The sequence below is a fragment of the Ursus maritimus genome, unplaced genomic scaffold (genome assembly GCF_017311325.1).
Source record: "Ursus maritimus isolate PB19 unplaced genomic scaffold, ASM1731132v1 scaffold_14, whole genome shotgun sequence".
Lineage (NCBI taxonomy): Eukaryota > Metazoa > Chordata > Mammalia > Carnivora > Ursidae > Ursus > Ursus maritimus.
The window spans coordinates 61,919,768-61,937,829 of record NW_024423786.1 but is presented as its reverse complement, the minus strand read 5'-3'; the positions used below and the strand labels follow the sequence as shown (position 1 = coordinate 61,937,829).

General features: G+C 45.3%; 1 protein-coding gene across 7 annotated transcripts in view; it reads left to right on the top strand.

Moving 5' to 3' along the window:
* STX8 (syntaxin 8) overlaps nucleotides 1–18,062 on the top strand; it is a 248,451-nt gene that overhangs the window by 13,851 nt on the left and 216,538 nt on the right. For all 7 annotated transcript variants that reach the window (XR_005834743.1, XM_040630026.1, XM_008688003.2 and 4 more), the window contains exon 4: nucleotides 9,409–9,519. Coding sequence is in view for 6 of the 7 variants with exons in the window: in XM_040630026.1 (XP_040485960.1) it covers nucleotides 9,409–9,519 (111 nt within the window). In the remaining variant the exon portion in view is untranslated. The remainder of the gene's footprint in view (nucleotides 1–9,408; nucleotides 9,520–18,062) is intronic.

The following is an 18,062-nucleotide window of genomic DNA, read 5'->3' as shown; positions in this document are numbered from 1 at the left end:
TTTCTTTTCCAAGAGGCCAATACCAGTAGAAATCATACGTCTTCGGGGATTTATCCCTGTTTATGGAGATTATTGAGAGGGGACTCATTGGCCTTCTTACTCTTTGAGAAGCACAGACGCTGCCCCTGGTTTGGGAGTTTTGGGGCGGGGGGAGCAGGGAGGTGGGCAGGGAGCACTTGCTTGAAGCAAGTTGTGCCACCATTTCAACCTCCCACCAACGCTGTCAAGTATGGAAACTTTTTTTTTTTTTTTAGAAGTTCATAATCTGATCAGTTTAGGAAAATACATGTGACCTGTTACCTAAACCAATCCTTTAAACCTGAGTTTATGTTCGTGTGAAAACTGGCCTCAAACTGCTCCTCTCTGATGAGATAATTCTTCAAATTATCAGTTCATACCGAAAAGCCAGATTTGAGTATCTCAAGAAATGGTTATTACTGCCTGATTTTAAATGGGAAAATGTAGGCATATAGCTTTTTGACAGAATGATAGAAAATGTTTTAACAAGTATTTTCTCCCAAGTGTAACCCCTTTATGCTACCAGGGAGGTTTGTCTAGATTAATTGCATGATTTTCCAAATATTCAATTACTAACACACTAAGGTTTCAAGTAAAAGCTTAATTTCAATAAACAATGGGGGCCTTATTTTTAACACAACTGGAATATTCTGATACATTTAGTTTGTAACTTTACCCTCCATCTGGTATCATTTATTACTGCACATCTATTATATATATGTGTGTATATATATATGTGTGTGTGTGCGTGTGTGTATATATATTAAGATTTTATTTATTTTTGAGTGAGTGCACATACGTGCACTCCAGCGCATGTGCATGGGGGGGGGGAGTGGCAGAGGGAGAGGGAGAAGCAGGCTCCTCACTGAGCAGGGATCCCACCAAGGGGGCCGGATCCCACAACCCCGGGATCACGACCTGAGCCGAAGGCAGACGCTTAACCGACTGAGCCACCCAGGCGCCCCCTGCACATCTGTTATAAAAAGGGTTTTTATTTTATCAAAATCAGCAAGTCGTAACATGTAGACCTCAGATGGTTTCTGATTGGCCTGGCTACTGTCTACACGTGAGGTCCAGGTGTGCACGCTCATTTCCTTGTTACCTAAAGCACGTACGTTAGGAAGGTAACTAAATAGTTCTTTAATGATACAATATTAACAGCTATGATTTGCTAACTTCCATTAAGGTAACTGATTATTATGCATCTTGTAATATTTATGTGCTAAACTAGAGGGCAAAAAAGAAAAAATTAAGAACTCTTACTTTTTTCTATTAGTAACTTCTGCTCGTTATTAGTTATAGAGGAGCATGTGGCAGTAATAATTGCCTTGACTTTGTTCTGAATGCTTTCAGCCTGACCATCTTTTGAAATCTCATAGACTTTGGTTTTGTGGTCATCTCAGAATTTGCTGAACGAAGCATGAAAAATATATAAAAATATTTAAAAATATTGAACAGAGTTATTAAACACATTATGAAAATATTTAAGGACATTACTGTGGATAATTTAGAATGTTGTAGAATAAAGCAGAAACTCAGCTGGACCGTAGCAGCATTCTTTCAAATTTTTTCAAACAATTGGGGGTCTCTTTCTGCTGGAAATGCGACCCATACTAAGGACAGAATTCCCGTCACCCACCCCAAGGGGGCGCTCAAGACCTCTGCGTTTTCAGGGAGACCATTTCTTTTGATAGAGTGGAAAGGAGGTAGTTTCTCTATTATGAAGGCCTCTTTTTAATTCTCTTTCTGTTCCCCACATCTTCCCTTCCCTTGACCTTCGTCTTCCCAGCTATTTCAAATAACTCGATGGTAGTCATCCTCCGGATTTAGCTACTTCTGTTGATGGTTCCTTATTTTCTTTACAAAAAAGGTATTGAGGCCAGGTCAACCTTTGCTCCCCAAGACATGGGTGGAGCTGGAAAAGGAATCCAGCATCCCAGCAGAGGAGTGTTTTACACCGAGGAGAGGAATCTGGGGGCTAAAGTAACTTGCTCCAGACCCCACAGCTGGGAAATGGAAGAGCTTGGACCCAGAGTCAGGGCTGTCTGGCCCCAAAGCCAGTTGTTTAAAGGCCCAGTTCTACTTCAGTAGAAATAATACAGTCATCTGTCACCTGGCATGTCTTCAACTAGAATTCCCTAATAATTGGCATGTTGCTCTCATGCCAAGACAAATCCTGTTTATAATGCAAATCCTCAAGACCCTCCTTAATCATCAGAAAGATTAAACACTGTTCACTGTGGTTTATTAGGTATACTTTACGATGTTGTAATTCTTAGAAAAATTTTGGTCTGTAAATCGCCAACAGAGTGACTGTTTAATCCTTTTTTTTTTTTTTTGGAGGCATAATTAATGTTGGGTGACTTTTTTAATGTGAATATTTGGATGCCACATTTCCTTACTGTGTTGGGTAGTTGAGAGTTGACGGCACTTTACCTAGTAAATTTATGCATTTGTGCAGTTTTCCAAAGAACACTGGGGACTGCCAGAAAGATAAGTCCTCAGAAAATGCCTTCCAAACAATTAAACTCATGGAGTGAAGGCATAAGATGTTATTTCTCTTTCTTGGAAAAAGTATTTTCTCCTGGCAAGAACAAATGTGAAGTTAAAATGAAAGTTCCGTGCTTTTGAATTGGTTAGTTTGCAATTCATAAACCAAAGTCCTGCAGCCAGAGAGTGGAAAATTGCTGAAAAACAGTAATTTCTATTCACTGTGTTTCTTGGAGACAGGAATTGTTCATCGCGCTGCTGGTTGAGAAAAGTCCTGTGCCACGGGAGGGCTGCATGTGAAATGTCAGGTAGTGGTAAAATTATTCTTTGAATTGGCCTAACGTGACGCTCGTCTTTTTGTTGGGTTCTCAGAGGCAGCACCTTTACTACTGTAAGGAGCATTAAAAAAAAAAAAAATCTCTTTACAAAGGGGTTCAGTATAAAAAGGTATTTTGGGGTCTCGGGAGAAGTGCTATAGAAATGATTTTTAAAAAACTATAAATAACTTTTCTCCCCTTTGTCTTGTGGTGGGGGGGAGAAAGATAGGTAGACAGGTGGGTGGATAGACAGGTGCAGCAATCACTGTAACCGAGGGGTGTCGGTGGGGGCTGACCAAGTAGATTTTAGGGAGAGGCTCAGCGGAGGTCACGTGGTTCTCAAGCGCTGTACTTGCCCTTGACACTTTTCGCTGGTGCCTGGAATGGTGAGGAAAGTAAGGACAAGACAGTGTTGAGGTCAGTAGGGATTTTCTGATTTATAGTCTTGTTACATTCTTTCCAGGTTTCCCCGTTAAGGTCTCCTTGCTTTGTCCCCTCGGTGATGAAAGTAGATGGTAGTTTTGTCAGTTGTGGTTGTTTTGAATGCCCATACCTGGCAAAATGCATAATGGGTAACTTTAAAGAAGTCTCCCATCACTCTCCCACCCCCCCAGTTTGTTTGGAAGTTTTTCTGCTTCACCAAGTCCATTGGTGTAGCGGGAACAACACTGGCTTGGGAACCAGACGGAACTGACATTGAGGCCTAGCTCTGCCACTTCCTCAAGGTCAAAGAGCAACTTAGCCTTTCTGGACCTTCATTTCATTATCTGAGTAGGACTAAATATGCTTATGTTGCAAGGTTGCTGTAAAAGCTGGAGGAAGTCAGTTTAAAGCACCTCACAGGACCAGCCCCTCCTCCTGGGGGGTGGTGTGGAATACATGGGTAGCTTTCAACATTTACTAACTGTGTGACCTTGGACAAGTTACTTAACCTCTTTGCACCTTGTTTTTTGTTTTTTTGTTTTTGTCATCTGAACTAGGGATCATAAAAGTACACCTGGCTTATAGGATTGTCGTGAGAATTCACTGATGTGCCAAGAGGGTGCTTGTGTGTAGTGAGTCTTCCTTGAGGATTACCTGCTTCTTATTATTTTGTCTCTATTGTAAAAATTCCAGCTACCGTGGAGAACTGACAGGTAGTGCTTATGGAGTTTATCATCACGTAAAGAGGTTACATCAAAGCACACAGAAAATGACAGTATTGAAATAGCACTTGCAGAATGTGGTCAGTGCTTTGAGGGAGGTAAGGACCTGGCCTGGTACATAAAAAATGCTCAGTACAGCTCGTTAACTTTAAAAAAAAATTAAAAGGATGAAATGCACGTAAGCCGGAAAAGTCTGGCCTCTGGGACCTTAAACTGTCCTCTTGTGTCTCTTCTGTTAGGGCACCAAGAAGTCAGTGTATCTGCAAACTTCTTCCTTCTCCAGAGCGATGAATTCATAAGCAAGACTTGCCAAAATTCTTTTTTTTTTTTTAATTTAAGATTTTATTTGTTCACTTGAGAGAGAGAGAGAGACAGACAGACAGAGGGCATAAGCAGGGGGAACGGCAGGCAAAGGGAAAGGGAGAAGCAGGCTCCCCACCGAGCTGGGAACCTGACCTGGGGCTTGATCCCAGGACCTGGAGATCATGACTTGAGCCAAAGGCAGATGCTTAACCATCTGAGCCACCCAGGTGCCTTAGACTTGCCAAAATTCTTAAGCCTTTCTACCAAATAAAGAGAAAATCCAGGAGCTGGAGTGGGGGTGGGGCATGGTGTGGGAGCAACAGCATCTTGGTTCCACTTCCTCTTCGGATCCAAGTGCTTACGGAGTTTCAGCGGGGAAGCTGGGCTAAAGAGCATTGGTAGTAAGTACTGGGAGTATGAAGTCAGCATCCCATCTCATATACAACCTTACATCCCCGTCACTTGGCTTTAATTAGATGTAAAACCAGCCTAGCCGGAGTCCTGTGGTTTGTCTTCGCTGACCTTCCTCCTCGGTTATTCATGCATTTGGTGAAGGAGCAGGTCCCAGCGCTGGCCACTGACTGTGTGCCCCGTTTTCTACTTGTCCTTCCCTGCCCTGCCGTCAACGCCTTCCAGCTACCATCAGGCCACATCAGATAGTAGGATCCTTGCCTGGATGATTCTTGGACCTCTTGTTAACTACAATCCCCGTATAATAAGTGCGCCATGCAGACAGGCTGTTAATCTGTGGTTTCACCTTTTGCCCCTCTCCCCCCATCTCCTTACGGCATGTCCTCTCAGTAGATTAAAATAAAACAAAGAAGGAGGGCATTCCTAATCGGTTAATTTTCCGATTTTCCCAGATTAGCAGGGAGTCTCTGGGAAAATTCTGAATTAGTATTACGAGTCTTGTTACTGATTTTAACAGGAGGCTGAGCAGTGGCAAAGTTAAGTGGGCAGTCCTGGGAGCCCCAGGGTGGAGAAGCCCTTGGAAGGTTTGATGGTCAAGGCCAGCACGATGTGGTGGAAAAACCCTGACCTAAAGCAGAACGAACTGGGCTCTCGCCCAGCGTTGTCATTAGCCAGCCGGGGGCAGTCACACTGGGCCAGGCTCCTGGTCGGCAGAACCAGAACCCTGGGTGGCTTATGAGAACACTGAGGCTCCCTGTAGCCGTAACTGTCTGTGGTTCTGTTCTTCAGCTGCTAACCTGCAAAACACAATCACCGCGCTTTGCCGCTGTTGAAATTGACGTGATTTAATGAAGCCCATTCTTTTTTTTTTTTTTTTAAAGATTTTATTTATTTATTTATTTGACAGAGATAGAGACAGCCAGCGAGAGAGGGAACACGAGCAGGGGGAGTGGGAGAGGAAGAGCAGGCTCCCAGCAGAGGAGCCCGATGTGGGGCTCGATCCCACAATGCCGGGATCACGCCCTGAGCCGAAGGCAGGCGCTCAACCGCTGTGCCACCCAGGCGTCCCAATGAAGCCCATTCTTAATGAACTTAATACCGTAACAGGTGTCTGCTAAATTTTAAAACCTGTCTTTTCCTATTTTTATTATAAAAGCATCTTCTACCTGTATGCTTCTCATGATTGGTTTTTACCAGCGCCTCTCCCTTCTCTTCATCATCCCCACCCTTTCCACCTCCTTCTTCAGGGTTCACAGTGTTGATGGTGGGCACCTGTCATCCCAGACTGTTCTGGGCATGCATAAGTATGTATCCATATAGATAGAAATTTCTTTGGACTATATAAAGGGATCATACTATACAGATGCTTCTGAAACTTGTGATTTTATTAATTAGCATTGTGATAGGCAAACAATACAAAACCATATTCCATGAACAGTAAGTCTCCCTCTCACCCTGAATCCCCAGTTCCTCCTCCTTAGAGGCCGTTGTTTGTGTATCCTTCCAGAAATTTTCTGTGTGGATAGACGAACATGTGTGTCCAGCTGAGTGTTTTTTTTTTTTAAGATTTTATTTATTTATTCAACAGAGATAGAGACAGCCAGCGAGAGAGGGAACACAAGCAGGGGGAGTGGGAGAGGAAGAAGCAGGCTCCTAGCAGAAGAGCCTGATGTGGGGCTCGATCCCGTAACGCCGGGATCACGCCCTGAGCCGAAGGCAGACGCTTAACCGCTGTGCCACCCAGGCGCCCCTAGCTGAGTGTTTTTTAAATGCAGTGGGAGCACACCATTCACCCTTTAACTCTTTGCTGCTGCTTTTTCTTTTGTTTCGTGTTGACACTGTATTTTAGAGATGATTCCATATCAAATAATCCATGTAAGTATTTAGTAAGTGTTTGGCTACGTTAATTACTGTCATCAGCCCATAAAGTGTTATTACTCTTTGTTTTGTTCTGGGCTGCAAAACATTCCACCGTGGGGTTGTGCTAATTCCTTATTGGTGGACAGCGGACATTTCTGCTGTTTGGCTATTATAAATAATGCTGCAGTGAACACCTCTGTTCCCAAGTCTTGGTGTAGATGTGTGACTGTATCTGCAGAAGGTCCTGTTGGAAGAATGTGCCTTCTGAATTTTTTGTCACTTAGAAGGCAGTCTGGCGATTGGCTGAGCTTATTTAGTTCCTGCCAGGACTATCAGAGAGTGCGTGTTTCCTCTGTTCTTTCCAGAACTTCCTGGTCACGCTTCCTAACTGATAGGTGAAGGTGATACTATGTTTCCATTTGCATTTCTTTTACTAATGTAAAACGGAATGTTTTCCCGTTATTATTAGGGTTGTTTTTTTTCTGTGCTCTGTTACGCCTTTGCCTTTCTTTTCATTCGTCACTATTAATTTGTCACTTAGAAATTCATTTTGCAGATATTTACAATTTTATATAGTCAGATTCGTCTTTTCCTTCATGGCCTCTACGTTTTCAGTCTTGATGCGGAAGATTTCTCCTACTCCAAGATTATCAAAAAGTTCCCCTGTGTCTTCTCTCATGATACTTTTATAATTTTTTTTTAATCTTTAGATCCTTGAGCCAGTGAAGTCTGTCTTTAATTTTAAGAATGGATTGTGGTTCAGCTTATGTTTGCTTGGGTGGCCGGACACTGAAAACCACAGGGTTGCTGGAGCAGGCCGAGCACAGAACACAGGACAAGGCGAGTTAGTATTGTGATGTAATTAATAGTTTCCACGAATTAAAATTCCCATTCTGTCCTGCATAATTCACACCATAGCTTCACACCCCTCGCCCCCGCTCTCCCTCGCCACCCATGAACGTCTCTTACGTAGAAGAAAAGCCTTCTGCTCTGTTGACAATTTACCACTAAATGAAACACATTGATACTTATTCTTGATGTTGCATTGATCAAAAAGCACATATTTGGCCTTTTTTTTTTTTAATTTTAAAATTTTTTTTTAGAGAGAGAGAGCATGAACAGGGGGAGGGGCAGAGGGAGAGGGAAAGAGAGAATCTAAAGCAGGCTCCCCACTCAACATGGAGCCCAACGCGGGGCTCGATCTTATGACCCTGAGATCATGACCTGAGCCGAAATCACGAGTCTGATGCTCAACCGACCGAGCCACCCAGGCGCCCAGCCCACTGTTTCTTAGTTGCAGTTGCCACTTCGTGGTTTCCGAGATGGGGTCCTTGGTGACATACAGGAAGTAGAAGAGCAGTGGTAGCGATTTTCCTTGGGGAAGCGTGCTTGCGTTCTGGAATGTGGAGAGAATGCATTCATTTATTTCTTCACTTATTTTAATATCTGAAGCCACTGACACAGCTTAGGTACACTGGTTCGGGGATTTATGATTTTACTAACTGCTGCCTGTTACCGGGGAGCTTTTTTACGGATTTTTAAAAAAATTATTATTATTTTACTAGCAAACTAGCTCTTTCTATTCAAAATTAGCAACAGAAGTTGTAGCTTTCCTGGGCCGTGGTCCCACACCTCCCGCAGGAAATGGTGATGTTAATACTTGATTTTGCCAATTTCTCGGAAATACTTTGGGCCTCCACGCAGCGTTTGCTATCCCTCTCTTAAATAGAAAAATGTCTCTAAATCTAAAGCAGCAGTCTCACTAATGTCTTGTGGCCGGGGTGACTCTGGATTACCAGAGTTTCAGGTCTAATAAAACAAAAGCCATCTAATAAAAACCTCAAAGCCAGATAAAATCCATGTGCTGAGATGGCTTATTTCTGTACTTAGTTTTTATGTCTTGTGTCCGATATGTCCTTTCAGAAGGATCGGTTAGCTTTCTCCCCTTGTTCTTTTTACGGCAGAAATTTTCTCCCTGAACATTTTATTTTGTTTTTAAACACACATGAGCGTGCACACACACACACTCAGCCTAGAAGAACTCATTTAGCTTGCTTCAAGAAAGCTAGTGCAGAAAACTCTGGATTTAGCCCCAATTTATTTTTTTAACCATACTCATGAATTGTGCCGGAAAAGGTGTTAGCGATTATCTGTTATCTGGCATTGCATTTAAAGAAATGGAAATCCACAAAGGGGGTTCCAGATCATAGATAGCGTTCAGAGCCAGACTATAGGCTTTGGACTCCTGGTTTAACACGCTTGCTAGAATAACACATTGAAATCCGTTTCGTTCTTTGTAATTGTCTTTAGAGTCAAATATCATGCCGAGTATTTAAATAATGAACTGATGGGAGCTCCTTTTAGCGCAAATCTGTCGCATAGAGTAGCACTTTACAAAATCTATTCTAGGTGTGTTAATAGGCATGGACATGGAAGAAAGAAGGCAGTATAGAGAACCTCTTTCCTTCCTTACAGAGTGTCTTAGGGTACTAATGTCTAGGAAAACACCCTTGAACACTGGCACCTATAACTGAAAGCCCAAGGAATCCGAGTCAGATGGCTCTGCTGACAGGACTAATCATTTCAGTGTTGGTCGCTGGGAGGAAGGTGCTTTCTCCCGGCTGTCTTTCTCCGCAGTGGGTCTGTTTCAGAACCCTGCTCTGGTTCTGTCAAGGTCCTTTCCTTGGAAGATCTGTGATGTCAAAGGTCAGAGCAGGAGGAGGAGAAGAACAGTTCAGATCTCTTCCGGCCGTGAGTGCTTAGAGTCTGTAACGGTTACAGCCGACTGGGAGGGCTCACTTACTAACAGCATAGGTAAACTGAGGTAACCCACCCACCGTTGGACCTTAACGAGACGCCTGCAGAACACAGCTTGAAGGAGACCGAAGACAGAACCTGCTGGATGAACTTGTAACTCGAGAGAGACTGCTGGTGGCCTCCTTTAAGAACGAGGGTGCAGAACCAGATCTTATCAGGTAGGACGCTTTCATTTACAGGGATTACGTGGTGGGCGAAGATGTGTTTGCAGGGATTGCAGATTTGTTTCCTGAGCGGCTTAATTTAACTAGTAAAATATACTCCGCTCCTTTATAGTGTCTGTCATTTTCTTTCAGTTTAGTGTTCCTTAATGTTCTCAATTTAGTAAACCGGTAGGTTCAGCCGAATCCCATCCTGAGGGAGGAATGTCTGGGGAGAGCAGACGATGTCAGCAAATCTCCTTTGCATTCTTTGCCTGCTTTCTGTTATGTTAGCCATCTTTTAAACTCCTGAAGTCATGTATTCATCCGTGGGGGGAAAAGAGCTGTTTTTTTTTTTTTTCCCCACTGGCACGTTAGAAAGCTGTGTCCTAATAAGACTTGTCGTCCTTGGCTCACGAAGGTAGGGGAGTCGGGCAGGTGGGTTCTTGCCCATTCTGTGCCCGGGAGTGATTCACACGCCAACACAGTGGACGGCCGCTCTGTACCCAGCCCTGTCGGAAGACCCGGAGAAGCCGTCCAGCTCTCCAGGGTTGGGGTTAACAGACCCTGTATGGTTACGTGTTTAGAACTGGCCTCCCCCTGCTTCCAGAACTCCTCCGTGGGGACCATCACAGAAGGACATGAACTTAGGATAGAAACTCGCTTACTCTCCCTCTTCCCTGCTAGGGATGAGGCTTTCATTCTGGAGAGGAGCTTGTTTCTGCGGAGTTCCCGGTCAGGAATAGCATGGCTTCCCAAGGGCAGTGGTGTTTGACCTCTAGCCACACGTTACTAGGCCCTACCTCAGACGATTCGANGGGGGGGGGGGGGGGGGGGGGGGGGGGGAAGGAGGGTCCCAGGTGAGGCCCATAGGCAGCCAGGATTGCAGACCACTGACCTGGGGCAAGCTGAGGGGAATGAACCAGTTTCCTGTCAGCCTCAGACCTCTCGGGAGCATGTGATCCAGGGTTTGTAACCTCTCCTGGGCAGGGTTTGTGAGAAGCCTCGGGTGGGTGGGATATTTCTCTGGTGGTGGTCCAGGGCGGGTGAAATCGGCCACACGAGCAAGGCGACCCATGGACAGAGTCCGTGCCATCTGTCAGGAAGGGCCTTTACCCTGAAGGAAGAGGTCCCAGTAGTCCAGAAAGCGAGCAGAGGCATACTCAGGAGGCAGGGTCAAGTGCAGAGGCCATGGGCAGCGTCTGCAAACCCCTGCTTTGTGGTCAAGGAGGTAGTGATCGTGACGGACGGTGATAGTTACCCCCCCCAAGAGTTTGCTACGTGCCAGGCTCTGCTTATTGCTCTTCATTGTGTCATTTAAAGATGCCGAGGGGGCCACCTTATGTACTAGGCCTTCATGGGTTTTGTGGGTGTTCTAGGCCCCTCTTGCTTGTCACCTGTCTTCTCCCCTGTGATCGTCTCAGTATCCTTGTTATTTAAAGTGTGACCTCCGTACAGGTGTCTGCACCACCCGGGAGCTTGTTAAAAATGCAGAATCTGGGGTGCCTGGGTGGCTCAATTGTTAAGCGGCTGCCTTCAGCTCAGGTCATGTTCCCAGGGTCCTGGGATCAAGCCCCATGTCGGGCTCCTGACTCAGCAGGGAGCCTGCTTGTCCCTCTCCAGCTCCCTGTGCTTGTGTTCTCTCTCTCTCTGTCTCTCTCTCGCGCTGTCTCGCTCTGTCAAATAAATAAATAAATAAATAAATAAAATCTTAAAAAAAAAATGCAGAATCTCAGACCCCGCCCCAGACCTTCTGAATCTGCATTTAAAAAAAAAAATTTATTTTAAGTAAACTCCACGTCAAACATGGGGCTTGAACTCAGGACCCTGAGGTTAAGAGTCACGTGCTCTACCCACTGAGCCAGCCAGGCGCCCCTGAATCTGCATTTTTAAACAAGATCCTCAAGTGATTTGAATGCACCTTACAATTTGAGAAATACGGCGCTCTATCCTTTGCTCTTAACAGCGGCACTTGGCATCCAGCTCACCCAGGAGGCTTATAAAAACAATAAAAAGAGGAGAGAGAGAGAGAAGAGAAAAGGCGTACAAGTGTCGGGACTGTGTCCTTGCAGGGTTGGGTTAGTAGTCCAGTGTGAGGCTGCCCGCTCACGTCCGCTGCGTGCTTTCAGGGCGCCGGGCACGTGCTGAGCTCCATGTGCGCATTTGCTCGGGGGATCTTGAGCACATATGTCCATTTTATGCTAGGGGTCTGGAGGGGTCAGGAAACTCGTGCAAGGTTCTAAAACCAATCAGTCTCAGAGTTCGGGTTTCACCCAGATGTGAGCATCTTCAGATGAGAACTCTTCACCCTTGTCCCATGAGAAGGGCGGGACTCCGTCAGCACTCAGCTCTGTGGCTTGCTGGTCTCCCAGCCATCTGGGCTTGAGAATCAATGACCTCGAAGTGCGGGTATGTGTGCTGTCTGTCTTTCATTGTCGTGAGGGCCAGATGGGGTGATCAGTGTGCGAAGGGCTTTGTGAACTCCAAAACCTTCCCAAGTAGAAGATGTTCTTTCTGGCTCATTGTTCCGCCGTCGGGCCAGGAGGGAGCTCACGCGGCTGCCTGCTTCCCCCCTCCCCACCCCTTCTGTCCCACCCCTGGCCTCCCCGACTGACCAGTCCTGTTCTAGCATGCCTGCCCATTCTCCTCTTCCAGATCTCGTCATGTCCCCTTTCCTCAGTGCCCGGCTTGCTGCTCGTTGTCTTATTAGCAAATGGTCGCACATGCATTCTAGCCACAGAATCCATGGCGGGCAGTGACTTATCTTCTGGAGCTCTGTCACCTGAAGCCTCCTTGGGCCCCAGTAAATTGATGGATGGGAGAATTTTAGAGTAGTCGGCGGATTAGCGGCCGAGGTATTTTGGGTGAGATGTCTGAAGTCCTACTATGCCTGCCTCCTCCTCGCCCTAAGGCTGATCCGCACGGTGGGCCTAAAGGTGTTGCTTGTAGGGGAATGGTTGGGGTGGCATGGGGACAGAGGGGCCACACTGAAGAGGAACCACAAAGCAGCGATGACCAAGGCCCTGGGGGGTTGAGATCATTGAGGTAACCAGCCAGGCTTATCTGCAGGATCTCAAGACGAAACCAAGGGAAGCACATATATTGTGTCTTGTCTGCGTGCTCAGGAACAGTAGTCTAGAATAGATCAGAATCAGCTCCCAGAAGAATTCTGTTAGAAGTGGGTAAGTACTGTGGAGAAGACGATTTGAGGAAGGTACGAATGGGTGGAACAGAATGGATAGAGTGGTCCGTTCCGGGTGGCATGGGCTAGCCAAGATTCAGAAGCCAGTGTGGGAGTACTGACGTCCATGGAGAAAGGAAGTGCAGGTAAGCCGAGGAAAGGTAATGCTAGGTGGCCTGGAAGGTGAATTGTTGGTGAATCCTTATCGGGCCAGGATTGCTTTCGACCCACCGTACTCCCCCCGCCAACAGGAATGCGTGCATACACGCCTGTCTGTGAGTTTGCTAGAGCTGCTGGCGGCTTAACTACCAGAATGTCTTCGCTCACAGTTCCAGAGGCTAGACGTCCAGACCAAGGAGTCACGTGCAGGGTGGTTCCTTCCGAGGGCCATGGTAGGGGGTCTGTTCGAGGCCTCTCTCCTGGGCTTGTATGTAGTTGGCTGACTTCATATGGCCATTCCTCTGTGTGTGCGCCAGTGTTGAAAGTGCCCCTAAAGGTACCAGTCATGCTAGATGATGGCCCACCCTAACGACCTCATTTTAGTTTAGTTACCTCTTGAAAGAGCCCGTCTCCAAATATTGTTGCGTCCTGAGGTATGTACTAGGGTTTTGCACTTCAATATTGGAGTGTTTGTGGGGACACAGTTCAGCCCAGAACTCAGTCCCAGCAGTGCGAGTCCCCTAGCTATTCCAGGAGGATGTGATCAATGAGAAGAGGACGTGTCCTAGATAAAGGCATCCTCAAATACTCTGTAGGGAAATCCCTGGGAAATCTGCTGGGCCGTGAGAGGGACACCTAGGTGGCACTGACCCAGCTCGGCAGGGAAGCCAGCACCATGGCAGACACGCCAGGGGCAGGAAATAAGTAACTTGGTGAGCGTATGAATGAAAGAATGTTGAAGTCTAGGCTAGAAGTCGATGGTCTCAGGTTGGAAGTCCGCGTTTCCGGTCTTTGATTTCACTCACCTGCCTACGTCGGAGTGTTATTTTTGCCCTTGGTACCCCTGATCCCCACACTTGAGGCCTCCCCGGCCCTCCCCAACTTCTCGTACCCTAATGATTCTTTCACTAGCCTTCTGAGGATCTGCGTTCGGATGTAGACATGAGCAGTTCGGGTTCACAGTTCAGCTCGTCCTTTTGCCTCCTGACTGTCAGGATGCCGGGTCATTCCTGCTACCGGCCATCTGGGACTGTTTGGCTCCATCTTTGGAGAACCCTCACTCCCTTCTCTGCTGGTCACTTTCTCTGACTCACAAAGACTTCCCTCCGCCCTCCCCATGGCTGATTCCTGGTTCTGGGCTCCTCCACTGTTTTTTCTACTTCTCCGATCTCCAGATCCCTCCAGCAATTTTGTTTGCTTCTGTCACCCTTTCTGTCAATGCGGGGTCGCATTGTCACTGGCAGGGGCGGGGGGCTGGGTGGTGGCACATGCCCTCCTCGCCTTGGGTCACGACCTGGAGAAATAACATGGGCCAGAAAGCCTTATCAGACCTTCAGCATGTGATAGACACGCTCTCTGTGGCACGGTCTATCACTAATGCCACACCGCCACCACGACACGCTCGCTGTGGCAGACCTGGGGTGGATCTGCTCATGAGTATCTCGAAGCCCCCGTGATAACCAGCAGCCGGAGCCTGAGATCATGGGGAGCCCCCGCCTCTCCCTCTGCTTCCGGTTTCCTTCGTGTGACCCCTCCTCCTCTCTTGCCTGTACCCTGGACCCTTAGCCTCCTCTCTCCCAGGGGTCCCCCGCCCCTCCCCTTCCTCCTTTCCCTTCCTCTTCATATGTGGCCCTTATTAAGGAGAGAGAGGATTGTCAGACCTCAGTTTGGATTAGCATCTCCTTGAACCGGACATTAATGTGGCAATCCCGCCGTTGAATGTAGAGCTGTCATGTGATGGAATCTTCGTTGTACCTTACGGATTAACTGATCATTATTCAAGAGCAGTAAACCTTGAGGTACGACCGCGGTCTAAATAAGCAATGGTTGACTAATTTAGGGCATTCGGAAACTCGTTAAAGAAGTCTCTGGGTGACAATGTCTCTCAGAAGATAAGCTGTGACTTAGAAAGCGGTGACAGCTTCTGATTTTTAAATCCTGCTGCCCTTTCTATCTGAGAGCATTGCGGAGTCTCACAATTAGTTAAATCTTTGTCTGGAGAAAGAGAAAGAGGAAAAAAAATCCTCGCATACTCCACTGCTCTGCGAGCATCTCAAAGATTATGTGATTAACTCGGCTGTGGTGGGTGGCTAATTGGCTAAGCTTTAATCCTCACACCACCAACTATACTGAGGATTATAGGAAATAGGAAGTTATTTAGATGTCAAGATGGTAGCTGTGTGTCCGGAACAGCATAGTAGTAAGCAGACCGACTGCCAAAATCAAAAGAATAACGATGATAATGGAATGTTCACATTTTCTTAGAGCGTGAACTTTACACTTGGTTTCAGATATCCGTCTTTGAGCGGCTAAAAAAAAAGTGTGATACCCCCAGTTTGTATTTCATCTCAGTGTCACCGTATCGGAATCCAGGGCGGGCGAAAAAAAAGCCTACGTGAAATTTTACATTACGAGCACCCCTCCCCCATTTTAAGTCGCTGCAAGTTTTATTTCAAATTAAAGCCTGAGTTACAAGAAGGATGATTCGTATCTTTCCTAAAGAGTCATTGGTTTATATTTTATGTTGCTTCAAGTTATTAACACACGAGCAACCTACTTTTCTAGAAGTAGGAAGTAAAGAATGCGTACCTGCATAAGTAATATATTCATATGGCTGAAAAATGTAAAAAACATTTAACAAGATATTGGGGGACAGGCCTCCCTCCCGCTACGTTCCCCACTTCTGGACATAAATGTCACTGTTACAAATCATTGACATACCCTTACCAAGTTCTCTTAAGCATATACCAGCAAATAACAATATGTTTCCATATTTCCCTCCGTCTTTTACACAAATGATACCTACCATTCTACCACACTTTTCGGTCACCTAATCAAATATATTAGAGAGCTTCCCAAACCAGCAGGTTTTGTCATTCGTTTCTATAGCTTTATAATATTTCATTATGTGCATGTACCGTAATTTCTTCGGCTAGCTTCCTGTTAACAGATGTGTGTATTATTTCTAGTCTATTACACATATATTTTATATGTGTGCCTATCTACTTCATACATATACTTTTTTCTGCTACAAAAAGATGGTGGTGAATAACCTTACACTGAAGGGAGTTCACATGTGGGAAAGTCTGTCTCTGGATAGGTTCTTACACGTAGGATGGCTCAGTCAGAGGGTGTATACACTCGTAACTCTCACAGAACCAGTGTAGACCTACGCTAGCCGTTCATACGAGCACCTGTTTCCATACAGTCTGCCCCAGAGATGGTGTTTAATTAATTAAACTCTGGCTTCCTATTCCAATCTAATACATGAAGATAGTTATTTCTTAGTGGAGTTTTATGTAGTTATTATATATAATTATAATGAACCAAGGTTATCAGGAAATTCTCCTGTGCTTCTGTTGAGTATACTTTGGGGATTTTATTTTATAACCGTTAAATACTTGATCCACTTGGAATTTAATTTGGTGAAGAGTATGAATCCCACTTTTTTTCCCACGTGGCTATCCTAGTTTTTTGACTGACTCTGTTTTTTACTGCCTCGAATGATCCATTTGCACAAATTTTGAGATGATGAGCTTTGTAATATCGTAGATCTGTGTTTGTCTACATATATATATTTGGATCTGTTTCTGGACTTGTGGTGTGTTCTGGGGGTCTCTCTGACTACTCGTGTGCTAGCACTTTTACTTTCGAGGCTTCGTTATATGTTTTAATACATGCTTGGGGCTGCCACCTGTCATTACACTTCTTTTTTTTAAGAGTTTTGATTTTTTTTTAAAAACTTGAATTCTAGAATCAGCTAACCCGGTTTTGAAAAGGGACTTAAACCTTTAAGAAGGTTTTAAGAAGGGAAAAATCACTTTTTAAAAATTGGCATTCCATTAGATCTTGAAACCCTTTATAATGTTGACTCTCCCTCTCCAGGAACATGTCTCCATTGGGCCAAGCTGTCTTTCAGGGCTTTCAGAATGTCTTCAAGTGAGCTGTACATTTCTGGTTTTTAAAGTATTTTTAGGTATTTTGTGTTTTTGGTGGTTTCGAATTCACTTTTTCATGCCATCATGCTTTTTGGTTGTCGTTTATATGGAAGCTGTTCATACGCTATTAATATCATAACCACTCTCTTACTGCTCTGATTGTTTCTAGACTTTCTGTTGATTCTCTTATATTTTCCAGTTATATTTATTTGTTTTTAAGAGAAAGGAAGCAGTTCCTGGAAGCTTCCCAATCGATAAACTGGCTCAAAATAGAGCTAGGCTCGGCTTGCATCACATGCTAGGTTATGCCAAAAACCATGGAAGAATGGAGTTGCTATGACTGGTTTGGGTCTGCCCAGGAGACATGTATCCCTGAGCTGAAACTGAGGATGGGCTCATGTTCCCCGAGCAGTGGAGCCTTCAACAGAATCAAGGTTCTGATAAGGAGTGAGAAGAGACTTCGTGAAATGGGGTAGGCAAGCCGTAATGACTGCATCAGCCCTCCCCCACAGCTCTTCCAGAAGCGCTAACTCACTACATCTCGAGGTGTCCTCTGATCCCGGACATGGAAGGTTCTCGAGTTCTGTGACCGCCCTAAGGACCTTCATCTCCTGTTGCTTCTCCTGTTCACTGGCCTTCTGGGTGATTTTATTTAGGTTCACGTGGAACTTAGATAATCACTTGAAACCTTCAATTCACTTTTTAAGGAAGTGGGGATATTTACCGCTACCACCTGTCTGCCTAAAGACGTTTAGGAGATACGCTTTTGAAGTTCAACATGGTTCTTATAGTGACACATTTGTGCAGTTTCATAGAGCTGGTTTCTTCTGCAGACAGATGATCTCACGCATTTTATGTCAGTTGTTGTGTAACTCTCGTTTGGGAGGTAATAGCTTCTGAGCTCGTCTCCAGTCTGGAGAAATGCAATAGGTTTATTCGATGCATGGACTGATACTTCATATGATAAGAGGGAGTATTTAGAGTAGGGACTGACCTGAAAAGTCTGGAATGTATATTGTCTAAGTACAATTTTTTTTCTGTATTGACTACTGGTCCGATAAGCCACCATGCAGTGTGTATAGTGACCACATTTCCTTGGGGAGAAAAACTGAGTATGTCACATGACAGTGGTTTTTGTGACTCCTTTTGTGGAAGAGGCAGTTTGGTTGGAGGGTTAGGCCAAAATGTTGACACTTTGGGATATTCCAGTGGTTTGTGGGAACTGACAGAATTTTTAAAAATATAAACTTGATCTAAAAGTGGTGCATCATGTTGTAAACACC